This window comes from Scleropages formosus, chromosome 4 (genome assembly GCF_900964775.1).
Source record: "Scleropages formosus chromosome 4, fSclFor1.1, whole genome shotgun sequence".
Taxonomy (NCBI): domain Eukaryota; kingdom Metazoa; phylum Chordata; class Actinopteri; order Osteoglossiformes; family Osteoglossidae; genus Scleropages; species Scleropages formosus.
The window spans coordinates 1,286,771-1,299,824 of NC_041809.1; the positions used below are offsets into that span (position 1 = coordinate 1,286,771).

Sequence of the window (13,054 nt, forward strand, 5' to 3'; positions counted from 1 at the left end):
ATCCATTACACACCTCTCCGACGGCGCTCGCGGTGCTCCGGGACCCGCCCACTGCGACTCTGTGAAAAGGTCAGAGGTCACGGCGCACCCGACTGCTGCTTCCTGCTCCACTAACTAAAACCACTCGGTTTCCTCACCCCCCACAAAGTCAGCGGACCCCAGTGAACTGAGTCGCGCTGTGGTCGCAGCCCTCGAGCGCCACCCACCGCCAGCTCCTGGACACAGCTGCAGAAGGGCGCACGAGCACGAGCACACACACATACATACACACAAGACTGCACCGCACTGCTGGCCTGCAAATAACCGAGTGCACCAGAAGCATTGTCAACGACGACCGTTAATCTTCAGCAGCCTGGAACCGAAGGATGTGTCTGTGCTCCGACTGGGAAGAGACACGTTGATCCTCTGCCCCAGAACAAGGGGACACTCTAACAGGCCACACGCCACACAAAGTAACTCCTCCAGCTCCCTCAAAGTCCTGCTGCTTGGCTTGTGTTCTCACCTGTGAGAAGAACTGTCCTGTTCCACACTGTGTCCAAACATTGTCTCAAAAAGCAATTTGTGCAAAAGCAGCTTATTCAGACTCGGTTGTCTCCAACTACACACACACACACACACACAAAATCATCTGAAACCACTTGTCCCAATGGAGATTAATTTATTTCTCACAATAAAACCTTTCAAGCTTCGAAACAATGAGAACAAAGCAAGACAATACGAAATACTAACAAGAACAGAATTACAAAGGCAACACAGACAAGGTCAAGTGAAGAAAATCATTTTTAATCATTTGTTTCAAACAAACAATATTTTGTTCTTCCACAACGGAAAAGAGTCAACTATTGTACTTTAATAAAAAAATCCTAAAACTCAGTTAAAAAAAAATTCAGCATCACCCTCCGACAACACAGTTGGGCTGATCGTTCTGGTTAATTGTCCCAATGTGATCGGCCGGGAAGCTCTTCGCTCTGCTGAACAACCAGCTACCAGGTTCGTCACTCAGCTGCATTTCTTTCGCTTGCTTTCTGGCTGAACCTTCTCCTCGTCCGCTTCCCACAATGCACTGCGCAGGAACCGCGCCGCGGCCTCTTTGTCCAGCCGAGCCGCCTTTTTCCTGTCTGTGATCTCGCGCACTTTGTTCATGTATGTCCTGATTCTCTCCTGCCCAATGGAACAGTCAGCTGTGAGATCGCATTATTGCAGTGCGTTTACACCTCCCCCTCTACCGGGAGACCAGAACGGGTCAATGAAAGGCTCATCCCTACGCGGTGCTCACGACAACAGTACAAATGCTTAAAGTATCAACGCTGCTGAGAAACATAAAACTTTCATAAATTAACATCTTCCTGTGACATTTACGCAAGAACTTGGAATGAAAAAGGATTAGACTGGTGCGCTTTTGGACAAGAGTTTCCAGTGTACAGTCTACATGTGTAGGTGTGTATATTGTGGCGGAATGCTGAGGAGAGAGTTATTGGGGTGTAAATCAAAGAAAGGAACTGTGGAGGAGACGCAGTCCTCTCTCCGCAGCCAAAAAAGCTTTTATGCAGGAGAGTCTGAAAACCCAGACGAGGAAGAAGAAAAAAGGGACTCGTGGGTCGGCCCCTGCTGCTCCGTCTGTGGGCACAGCAGAAGCACGAAACCTCTAGTGTCACTCAGCGAATCACACGCATCCTCCAAGCACGACAATTGTGGGAGAGGCCTTCTAACATGGGCAACCCACAGGGGCTCTTAGGTCCTAATTATTAACATTACTTGTGAACGATTACAAAAAGCTGAGCACTTTAACGCCGGGAACGACAGGCTCGTGTTTAAAACAAAAGGGCCACTGAACGCTGAGCCCAAGACAAGGAGAAGATGTGATTATAAACCACGAGAGCAGTGGCTGCATGTGCAGGGAACAGAAGAGCAATGGAGACCATCTTGCCATCACCGTCCAAACCAACGGCAAAGACACGCGAGACGGGACCTCCACGGACGCCGACGCTATCCAGCGTCTCTTGCCACATTAGGAGCCAGAGGACTCACCAGCTCCTGCTTCACTCCGTGCTCCTTCGGGTTCACCCCCTGGGTCACCAGGTACGCTGCAAACAGAGAAGGGGCTCAACCTGCAGCAGCGTACCAGTTAAACGCCTCCAAGCATGAGTCAATAACATCACGTAACTCTAATACATCGGCACCTTTACCCTGGTACCATTGCCTGAAGGCGACGTGTCAAACCACGACGCCACCCGTTGCCCATCAGTCTGAGCACAATGCACCAGGTGTCACGCAGGGTTTTACCAGTGTCAACGGTGGGTACTCACTCCAGTAGAGCGAGTTCAGGGCATATGCAGACATAAGGTCCAGTTTGGCCTGTTCCAGGGGATCCAGCTGGCGTGAAAGGAGAGAAACAGACAGAGTTTAAAGACCAGTGTCCCTGCATGTGACATGTGTATGTTACATCATGCCATGTGACATGTCCCTGTAGCCTCATGCGTCTCTAAGCGCCGGTCCTACTTTGCCAAGGAGCTCGTTCCTGGACACAGACACCAGGGTCTTGACCATGGCGTTCACCGCGTCCACGGATGAGTCAAACTCGGTGAGGTACTCCTCAATCTCCGTGGGGACATCTTCACCGGGGCCTTCTTCGTGGGCCATCGTCTTGGCAGGAGCACAGGGCCAGGGCCTGAGGCAGGGAGCCAAGGACACACACAGAATGACAGATACAACAAGAAAAACAATAAACAACAAGAAGAAGAAGAAGAAGCTGAAAAAGCCTCCTCAGACTTGAAAAAGCACACACTGCCACTGAGTAACAGAATAAAAGTGTGACACAAACCATACGAGCAACCAGTTACAAAACATTTAAACACAAGAAGGTGTTCAATCAAGTTCAGAGAAGTGCTACCTACCTGCCTGTGTGCGACAGCAGGATAATTTCAGAAGACCACAGTAACACCTGAAGAACAAAACACACTTTTGTGGTGTAACGAGCGTAGCTTAAATCCTCGTGTTTCAATAAAAAATAAAAATAAAAATAAAAATAAAAAAAAGACAAGCTATCAAGCTTACTACTACAACACCAACTAAACTCCGTCCAGCACGTTTCGGGAGAAAATACTTCCAAGGTCGGCTACTGCGGCTTTAGCAACCGGAAGCAAAAAGGCATGATGGGTATTGTAGTTTATTTTAATCAATGCGGCGCCTCTTATTCCACACGATTTACGTAAGACGACGAATTCGTAGTATAATGCTGTAGTAAATTATAATTATTTCAACTTAGGCGCGTATCGCTTTACACATAACACGCGTGTAATACATGGCAGATAAAAGTTTTACTGATTCCAAAGGAAATTTCGCCCTTTCTACAGTACGGATACAGCATCTCTGAGGGATAAGGGAACAAAAATCAGAGTTGGTCACTGGGCAGGTGGCGCCAAATCGCACGTGAGAGAAATTAAAACGTGTTCAATGAAACCAGAAATTTAACAGCCGCAGGACTGCATTACATTGAATTGTTGAACACTGAAAATATCCCTTTGCATTTTATAGAACCAAATGGAGCACCAAGTTACACGACGGAAACTAGAAAACCAGTCAGATCTAGAACCTGAGCGAAACTGAACTGACATTAAGACAGGATCCTTGCAGCAGCCAAGTCCAGTGTCCTTTGCAAGTGGACACATGACTGGTCACTCTGGAGTACGTTCCTTTGGCCCTGTTTTCGAGGACGTGAGGGACCGAATACAGGATGAAGGTCCAGTTTCCCTGAAGGCTTTTCACAAGCCGATGTCGGTCAGGGAGGAAGACGTTCAAAGCGCGATACGTATTCCTATCCACCGTTTGCTGCTGAAAGGTCTAACTGGTTCTGTGGAGTCACCCCATGGGGGGTGTATCTGTAATAAGGAGGTCAAACTACCATTACTTCTTAAGGATTAAAAAATGCATTCCTAAACAAAGTTGTATGTAAACATCAGAAAAACCCCAAAATAAAGACACATATAGTGAAAGTCACACTTTACTACATTTATTACAGTAACATTTTACATTTATTTAGCAGATGCTTTTCTCCAAAGCAACTTCCAATGAACTCTATGTAGTGTTATCAGCCCACACCTTATTTACCATGGTAACTTACACTGCTAGATACACTACTTACATTGGGTCACTCACACACACACATACTCTGTCACTCACTGTCACTCTTTGGACTGGGGGAGGAAACCCACGCAGACACGAGGAGAACATGCAAACTCCACAAAGACTGAGCGGGGATCGAACCCACATCCTCTCGCACCACCCAGGTACCGTGAGACAACAGCACTACTTGCTGCACCACCGTGCTGCCATGCAATAATTATTGCACAGTTCCACTTCCATATTTAAACACTTGTTAGCATTTCATTAGCGCACTAAATTCATGATAAAATGTGTAATACTCATGCTGTCATTGTTTCCAAGCAGATTCGAAGGTTAAGTGAGAATAGTCAGATGGGCACCACTGGTTGTAGATGCCTTGTTGAAGCCACTGCGTTATACCCTGAGCACAAGGCCAAACGACGACCCCCCCCCCCACGCTTGAGTCAACTTTGGTATAGCAGTAAAACTGGCCCACAGAATTGGCAAACATCCTGCGATGTGGAGCCAAAGGCCAGTGAAATGAGCCAAAGGTCCCTGATTTTATAAAGGGATCCCCTGAGGAGACCAATTCATTTTCATAAGTTTTCATATCTTCTTAATGTCTTGTATCGACATGCTCAACAGGAAGACAAAGGTCAGCCTCATGAATGAGCAGTCCCTGGGGGGGGGAGCTGGATGGTTCCAGAACTGGATCTGGACAGCAGGATGTCTGCTGCTCCTGTCAAGTATCTCTCTGCTGACCGTGGAGCTGAACAGTCCCTGGAGACACTCTGACAAGGGCGGTTTGCTCATCACTTTCAATTGTCTCAGCGGAGACGGAAAGCTGCCACTGTGCTTCTCCGGCAACGCTAAAATAACTGCTCCTTACACTAGCAGAGTACTACATGCACACTCCTCTGTTCTTATATACTGGCGTCCCGTACAGTGAAACACCACCTCTATACATACCCTTCCCGCTACAGGCTTATTATTCAGTGCAACAGTACAAATATTGCCCATTACACAGTCGCTTTACTTCCACGGTGGGTATTTCATTCTGCCTTATACTAAATGCTTGTTTCAGACATTTTGGGACAGATACATACTTAGTGCCTCACATCCGAAAGGTTTTTGCCCCCCGTGCTGTCAGTTTGGCCATTTCCATTTTACATTAACTGTATTAACATCCGCATCACCCCGGAAACAAGGATCACGTGTGTAAATAAAGTCTTAATCCCAAAGTCACATGTAGACCACACACACACACACACACACACACACACACACACACACACAGACACACTAGTGTCAAACACAGTAATACCACACAGGGCCTCCAACAGCACAGTATCCCTCGTAAACATGCATGTGCCAAATTATAGAAAAGAAGAGCTGGAAAAGCTGGAAAGAAAGTGCAAAGGGGTACGAAAGATGCATTGATGATACAAATATAACAATAAAACAGATTAGTTTTTGCAACAAATAATGGAAATTCAACGCCTGGACTGTACCCAACAGGGCGATGTCACAGAACAAACAAACCCCGTTTTGTGAAGGACAGCTGTAGAGGACAACTCTCACCAAACTTTGCGTTTCTAGTTTAACGGGTTTATCCCTTGTGGAGTTTAAACTGGATCAGTTAAATACCCAGGAGTCCACGTTGCTGCCCCAGGCGTAGTGGACGTGTGCGTTCCAGATTGTCTGCCGTTCGGCTCAGACACGGAGTATCTCCAACGCACATACGGAGCCGTGGAGAACAGTTGTCCAATTCAAAAAGTGAGGCTGCGTGATGTGCATTTTGAGAAGTTAAAGTCTTTGGGACTCAGACTAAACACTATTAGTGCAATACTAGTGGCGATCACATCATTGAATGCGCGATTTTGTCGTAAAATTAGACATCAATTTTAAATGCTCGTCTCGCATGTTGCAGAAAGTCTTTCTCATGTGAAGGTCGGAAGGCCTGAAGACAAAGGCGTGGCTCCCTGCAGCCATCGCCAAGGACAGCAGCCGTGCTGAACATCATCGTCTCCAGAGACCGGCTTCAGAAACTGGGCCCGTAGGCCACGCCGCTAGGAGACCCCCAGCCTGGCACCCTGTCGTAGAAAGCAGCGAGAAACACACCAAAGACTAGGTAGTGAAGGACCTTCCTGTCGTCCATGTGTTCAAGCCATCAGGACTGTGCATCAACTCCAGCTCATGCTTTCGTGCTTATTATGCTTTTAAAAATGGCAACTGAAGAGATCGATAGCAAGATTCGAGTGGTTTGGGCTTTCGAAGGTGCCCTCCTGCCCCAAACCGCCTGTTCGTTCTGCTGTTTCTGTAGTAGCAAAGCACTCGCCCACACTCACAGTTCTCGCAGCAGGAATGGATTTACACTGAAACCTCTCATGGGCCTTGTTGCTGCATTCCAAACTCTTTTCCTTTCTCCAGGCACAAAACCTTTAAGCTGCTGAAGGCTTTGAAAAATAACAGTTTAAATACGTACATTGTCTTTATTTAGTCATAAACAGTACAGCTGACTTGTGGTAAATATAATACAGATATTAAGCTTTGAGAACAACATTCAAATGAAGACGTTACATCGTCGCCATGGCAGCATCCCAACAGCGTTGTCTGTGTGGGTGGACCCAGGTCATGTGATGCGGCACGTGGACAGCCAGTCCAGAACAGGCTGTGCTGTTGCTCACTACGCCTCGGCCTTCAGGCTGAAGTCCTGCAAGTCGAGCGGAACCGATCAGTTAAGTGTTTTACCCTTGGGGTTGCATGATGCTCCTGCTCCAGATATTCACTCATTGCCTTTCCAGGAAGCAGCTCTGGATGGCCAAAGATATCAGGCCCCGACCGCCCTGTTTTGACTCACCATCCCCCCATGTAGGGGGCTCTTTGTCCTGCAGAAGATGGTGACCTCACTGTTCCCTCCACCAGGTCACACACCATTAAATGCAAACTCGACAAGCTCAAACATGACAGTGTTTTCTGGGTGTGAAAGGAATTTTGACCCAGAAACAGCATTAGGATCACTCTGACTGAAAATAGTGGGGACATAATGCTTCTTTCTCCACCTCGTGGCAGACTGCAGTGCCAGTCTCTCTCTGCAGAAGCCAGGCTCTTTGCTTCCTCGACCAGGCTCAGTTGGCACACTGACTGGGACCTGCTCTCCAAAAAAAAAAAAAAGGGTGAGTGGCAGGCTGGAGGACACCCCCAAGCACGGACCAACCCAGTAAGCACAATGAAGCACCATGCTCATTATCGGCATGTCTCTGTCTCCAGGTCCCTCTTCCTTTCTGGAGAAAACACAGTCGATTTCTTCCGGCTGCGCATTCAGCTTTTTCCATTTCGCTCAAGTCAAGACTTGTACTGAGACATCTGCATCAGTATTTTGCATTTTTCTTGTTCATCATCCATCAGATGTGCAGTGGCAGCAGAAGTGGTTGGCCAGGCAGAGGTGTTTCTTAAAGGACCTGTTGGCAGTGGACTCTAGCTAGCCCTAATGTCCAGCTGAGCAGCAGGTGCGGTAAACTCTTACACTGCTTTCATTACATGCAGATTGTCCACCGCTGGAAAACCCAACAAAAGCTCAATTAACCAGGAAATCACAGGGCTGTCAAAGACTTCTTCTTTGACAGCTGTTTCCAGAAGGAAATGAAGCCTAGAGTTATGGCCATATATATTTCTCTTAACTCTGGAAATTTTAATTATTTATAACAAATTTTTCCATCTAATGGTGTAAAGATGAAGTTCACAGCCAGCAGAGGGTGAGCTGCAGTACCAAGCCAGGGACCATCAGTAGGGCTCTTCAGTCAAACTAGGGAACTGTTGTCCTCAAGTGCCTCCAAAGCACTCCTCCTCTAGATCATCGCAGGCCATGGTTGATCCTACAGAAGGCACAATCTGCCACCCTCTGTATATGCAGATACCTTCAGAACTTCCAGAATCTCTCTCATTCAAATGGTGGATACAATGACGCAATTTTTCATTTCAGTGCATTTCAGCAAAACAAGTAACTGAATGTTGCTGTGCAGGGTAGACTGTGTAGATGTATTTTATTCTTCAAGTCCATGTCATCTGTCATTTCCTTTGCAATGAAATTTAACACCATTTTATTTTTCACTTCCTTTTTTCCTGCCTCAAAGACAACAGAAATATGGCATCTACTGGCCTGTGAAATGACACCCAGTCCTCACATGAAGGTGTTAATTCTCTTCATTAAATCAACCCATTTGGTGAATGTCCTTTGTGAGGAGGCCAAATTAACATTATTTGTACAGGAAAATATTTTTGTTCCTGGATACAGAAAACAGCCAGACTGATGCTAATGGCATGAAACCCTTCTGACTTTAGACATCAAGCATCCTTCTCTGTCCCAAGGAGTCAGTCTCTTGTACAGAATGTAAAGTCAGTGTAACTGGCAAAAATACTGTTGTAGTGGATGAATAAGTCAGTTGTATGAACAAAGGGAATATACATTTTCAGTAGACATCGTTTTTGGGACCACGTTATATAAAGGATGAGTGGAGTTACTTTAATTAACGGGATCTTCATTCATACACAGCTCTTCTTGCAGGGTAGTAAAACACGTGTAAACAAAAGTAATATACATTACACAATATACATTAAGAAGTCAGCAAAATAGGGTGAGATGGAGGGTCCACCGTCTGTCCATCGGCGCAATATCACGTGATGCTCCAGTGCAAAGGTTACCTGATGCTCAGAGCCGGCCGAGCTTGGTGACGATGAGCACGCGCACACTCTGGTCGAAGGCAGAGCACAAACACAGTCCTTGCTTGTCGGGGCTCCAGTCCAGGCTGGCTATGGGCTGCGTGGACAGGGTGACGTTCTGCAGGAGGGTCACGGTGCCGGCGACGCCCATGTCCACGTCGTCGGCATCCTTCTTACAGCGCTGCGCTGGATATTCGCTGAGACAGAGCAAGGAAACACCGTCACTCGCTGGCAACATGGTAGACGCAGTGAAGGAGCGCCTCTTTCAGACACACAGCACTGCCATGCCGCGCCATCCTGGAGAAGGAGCTCGACACATTAGTCATAGAGAAAATAATGACAACAATTTACGATTCACACTCTCATTGTGGAAAAACAAGAGGACTAGAAGACAATGCAAATTACGTGGAGCTGGACTCCCCAGCTTTGATGGAAGATTTGCATTTAAGGAGTAAAATCTGAAGCATTAATGTATTTATTTAGTCCTAGTGACCGCAGTCATTTCCAGTGCCACGTCTCCACAGCGAGCTCTTACTATTTCCACAGGTGAAGGCTTCCGGCTCCTCCTGTGGTCATGAAGACGTCCCGGTTCTGAGGGAGGTGTCTGACCTGCCACACCGTCGACTTGTGTGCCTGTAAGGAGCAGTTTCATTTCGTTCTGTTGAACACACACCGAAGTGCAGCGCTGCCGCTTTCAGACAAACTTTGCCTATAAGCCAAAAGGGCCCGTTTTGAAAAATGAGGAGCAACGTATCGGTGTGACCCTGCTCGTCATTCCGGGAATTTCAGCAATATTTTAAGAGGCGTTGCTTCTGCTATTTTTGGAGCAGAAACACGGGTTCTGTGCAGAGAGGTGCCTTCGCTCCGCTCGCTGCACCGGCTCCGTGTCGTCTTTGGCCGACGGCCTCACCGTCATCAGCTGAAAATCACAGCAGTCTGGAAATAACTCCAGGTGTGAAAACCTCAAAAGGGAATTGTCAACACGCACTAAGACGGTGGAAATAACCCCAGACGCTTTCACCACATAGGAAAGGCACCCGAGGACATCTGAAAGTGGCCCGCTCCCCAAGGTCCTCCAGGCGTTCCCTGGACCTACACGTCTACAAACACACGGCTCAGGGCTACAGAGGAAAAGGCAGAAAATCCCCGTTACCGCTTCCTCACCTTTTCCGAAACGGACGCAAAGCCCTTCGTTGGATGCTGCGTCCGCATGTCGAAGACGTGAAACTTCCCTTCCAGCGACGTTGCCACCAGTTTGTTCATACTGATGTCCTTCCTGTCAAACTCAACACAGCACACCTGCCAATCACAAGAAGACACAACTTTCCGCGTCAGACAAAGGGAACCGAGGCTCCCGTTATCGTAACGCAGTAATAACACTCGCTGGAATGCCGCTGAGGTGTGGTGAACCGTACCCCATTTTTGATGTTCTTCTCCCATCGCAGAGACATGTTTCTGAGGTCAAAGAGCTTTATGTCCCCATTATCATAGCCGGCGCACACACACCGGTCCTGGTCATTGAACGCGTGGCCTAGATAGAGAGAGCACAGCATAGCGCATTGGGTTGGGGTCCATAAAAACGTAACTAACAACCGCCCCATAATCCTCGCCTCCCAAGAAAAGACAGCGCTGCCAGGCTGTCAGGGTTTTGGAAATAAACAAACACTAGTTCATATGTCTTCATAAATCCACACACACACCAAAAGCCACAGTCCAGCAATCCCGTTTGGCTTCCCCGTCAACCGGCTCCATGTTGGCCACCGGCGAGTCTTTTTGTCTGGGGTCCCACACCTTTACTGTCCCTGAGCAGTTTTTAAAATAAAAAGGGAAAAAAAAAAAAAAAAAAGCTGAATTCAGGCCCAAAATTAGTACACTTGAAAAGCACTTTTATCATTTAGACACACTGCCTACATGTTCAGTGCAAACTCAACTGCCAGTAGTGGCTGTTCGTACCACTTACCATCTCTGCTTCCAGTGACGATCTCAGGGGCTCCGTCCCCGATGCCCAGACCCCCAACCCCGTCGATGCTGTTCACAATTTCCTTGTGTGCCTTCACCGAATACACCGGAACTGCGGGAGCCTCCAGGTTCCTGAAAATATTTACATTACATGACATTAGTTTGTTGATCTGACTGCTTTTTCAGTGGCAAATAACAACGTGAGGTTTGTCCACTAAGGTAATTACACTGATTTACCTATTTATACAGCAGGGTAATTTTGACTGTATCACTTCAGGCTAAGTACCTTGATCAAGAGAACTACTGCAAGAATGAGGATTTGAACCCAGATCCTTCACTCGTAGGACAATGCTCTAACCATTGCGCCCCCTGCTGCCTCAAAGTTCCTTCACTAATCTGAGGCCATAAGAATAAGCAGTTAGACCCGGATCTCAACCACACCGCGGTGGATATGGAGAGGGATGTAAAAGCCGAAGGCTGCCGGTGGCTCCGGGTCCAGGAGGCAGATGTACCAGTAAGGAAGGTCTTTAACCCAAATCCGTCGTTTCTTCCCACCGTGCGACTTGTGCGGCACACAATGCCGTTCACTCAAATACAGTTCATTGCTCATCAGGTTCCTCCAGTGTGTACAGGTCTATGGGGGTATGGGGGGGGGGGGGGTCGTTACCAAACACTGAGGTTCCCGTCAAAGTCCCCGGTGGCTATATGTCTTTGCTGTAGAGAAGTGGCGCCGAAGGTCCCGCACTTGATCGGCTTCGCCTTTTCAATCTGCGCAGAGAAGTAGTCAAGTACAAGCCCGGGTCAAGGAGGTTCAGCAAAGAGACCACGTCGTAGCATCCAATACGCAGCATCACATTTCACATCGCGCAACATAATCGTTGCGTTGTGCACAAATACCGTCATCTAGGGCTAGGCTTCTGATTCTGATTCTGATCTAGGCTTCAGCGGTGTGGAGCTCGTTTCCATGGCGACGGGGCCCAAACAACAACAGCATTGCCGCCGGCCTTTCTGGAAACTGACAGCTGGGTAAAAGCCTAAAAGGGGGCAAAATGGCCCCAAGCAGCGTGGCCCTGGGACCCCACACGGCCTGCCTCACCTCCTTGAGCAGGTGAACCTCTCCGCGCTGGATCTCGTAGAGCTGCAGGACGCCGGCTCCCCTCGCCAGGCTCCCCATGCACACGAACTTGGCGCTGCACGGGATCCATTTACTGTCGAACACCGTGTAGTTCAAGCTTTTCTGTATGTGCGCTATGATCTGGGGCTTCTCGTACGGGTTCGACATCGTCTCCTAAATCATGTGCGTCACAACCGTGCGGAGAAAACACACACCAGACTGAGTGACGGCTCACACGCAATCGCCGGAGGAACCGAGTATGTCGAATACATGTTCCGGGGCCGCCGGCTAGGTCCCCCGCACGGTTAGGCTGGCCAAACGCACGCCTGAGTAAAATCGTTTGAAAGCGGAAAGTGGTACAGTACTCCGAGGCTGACCATTGATATGCCTGAGTAAAATCCTTTGAAAGGTATTTTCGACAGAGGAAGGCGGCCAAAAATATGCCTGAGTAAAATCCTTGAACAATATGTACTGGGACTGGCCTACAACACGCCTGAGTAAAATCCTTTTAAACTTGTGCTCTCACCAGTTTAAGGTGGTGTTTTGGGGGTGACTGTAGTTAAATAGACTACATAAAAATGTTCCCTGTGGATGCACTGAATCTTTGGTTTGGTAGAAGTTCTAAATCAGTACAAGTTTTCTCAGCTGTGCTTGAACCGCAGTGCCAAATGAACGCTTTCTTAAAATGGGTGCTTTAAGAGGTTTGCCTCTTGAACAATGTTTCTGTGAAAAGATTTAATGAAAAATATGTATTTAAATTATACTTTTTTTTGCAATTAATATGACAAGTTTCCACAATCAGTTAACTAACTGGCTCATTAAATGTATTTTTTGTGGATGTGCATAATCCATGCATATTTGTTTGTGTTTTTGCATAGCTTTTCCGCTTATGAGAAATGTGTCGAACAACGGCACTTACTCATAACTTCATATTTATGTAACAGACACTTTTGTCTAGAAGACCTCATTTCCCCGATGCTTTTCTCCAAAGCAACAATTTACAATTATTTGCTCATTTATACAGCTGGGTAATTTTAGGGTAAATACCTTCAAGGGTACTACAGCTGGAGATGGGATTGAACCTGCAACCTTTGCAGCCAAGGGCAGTGACTCCAACTGCTGAACAGTCCCTACACAGTCCCTTTATACAATACAGTATTT

The 13,054-nt window shown here is 47.4% G+C and overlaps 2 protein-coding genes across 4 annotated transcripts; both read right to left on the reverse strand.

Moving 5' to 3' along the window:
- Positions 1 to 753: 753 nt before the first annotated feature.
- Positions 754 to 3,110, reverse strand: c1d (C1D nuclear receptor corepressor). Of its 2 annotated transcripts, none has more exons than XM_018740270.1 (5): positions 2,900 to 3,110; positions 2,500 to 2,671; positions 2,307 to 2,373; positions 2,029 to 2,084; positions 754 to 1,161 (listed from the first exon to the last, which is right to left on the reverse strand). In XM_018740270.1, exons 2-5 carry the CDS (start codon positions 2,638 to 2,640, stop codon positions 1,000 to 1,002), a joined length of 426 nt encoding a protein of 141 aa, XP_018595786.1. In that variant the 5' UTR covers positions 2,641 to 2,671; positions 2,900 to 3,110; the 3' UTR covers positions 754 to 999. The 2 variants fall into 2 exon arrangements, with proteins under 2 accessions (XP_018595786.1, XP_018595785.1); XM_018740269.1 differs by having other exon boundaries at positions 2,500 to 2,668; positions 2,895 to 3,110.
- A 3,469-nt stretch (positions 3,111 to 6,579) lies between these two features.
- dnaaf10 (dynein axonemal assembly factor 10) lies at positions 6,580 to 12,235 on the reverse strand. Of its 2 annotated transcripts, none has more exons than XR_001965551.1 (9): positions 11,876 to 12,234; positions 11,447 to 11,547; positions 10,781 to 10,911; positions 10,521 to 10,622; positions 10,236 to 10,351; positions 9,985 to 10,119; positions 9,356 to 9,453; positions 6,962 to 9,017; positions 6,580 to 6,814 (listed from the first exon to the last, which is right to left on the reverse strand). XR_001965551.1 is itself a non-coding variant. In XM_018740267.1 (9 exons), the coding sequence occupies exons 1-8, from the start codon at positions 12,059 to 12,061 to the stop codon at positions 8,810 to 8,812; spliced, it is 1,077 nt and encodes a 358-aa protein (XP_018595783.1). In that variant the 5' UTR covers positions 12,062 to 12,235; the 3' UTR covers positions 6,580 to 6,814; positions 8,803 to 8,809. The 2 variants fall into 2 exon arrangements, 1 of the variants encoding a protein (XP_018595783.1); XM_018740267.1 differs by having other exon boundaries at positions 8,803 to 9,017; positions 11,876 to 12,235.
- Between the last annotated feature and the right edge of the window lie 819 nt (positions 12,236 to 13,054).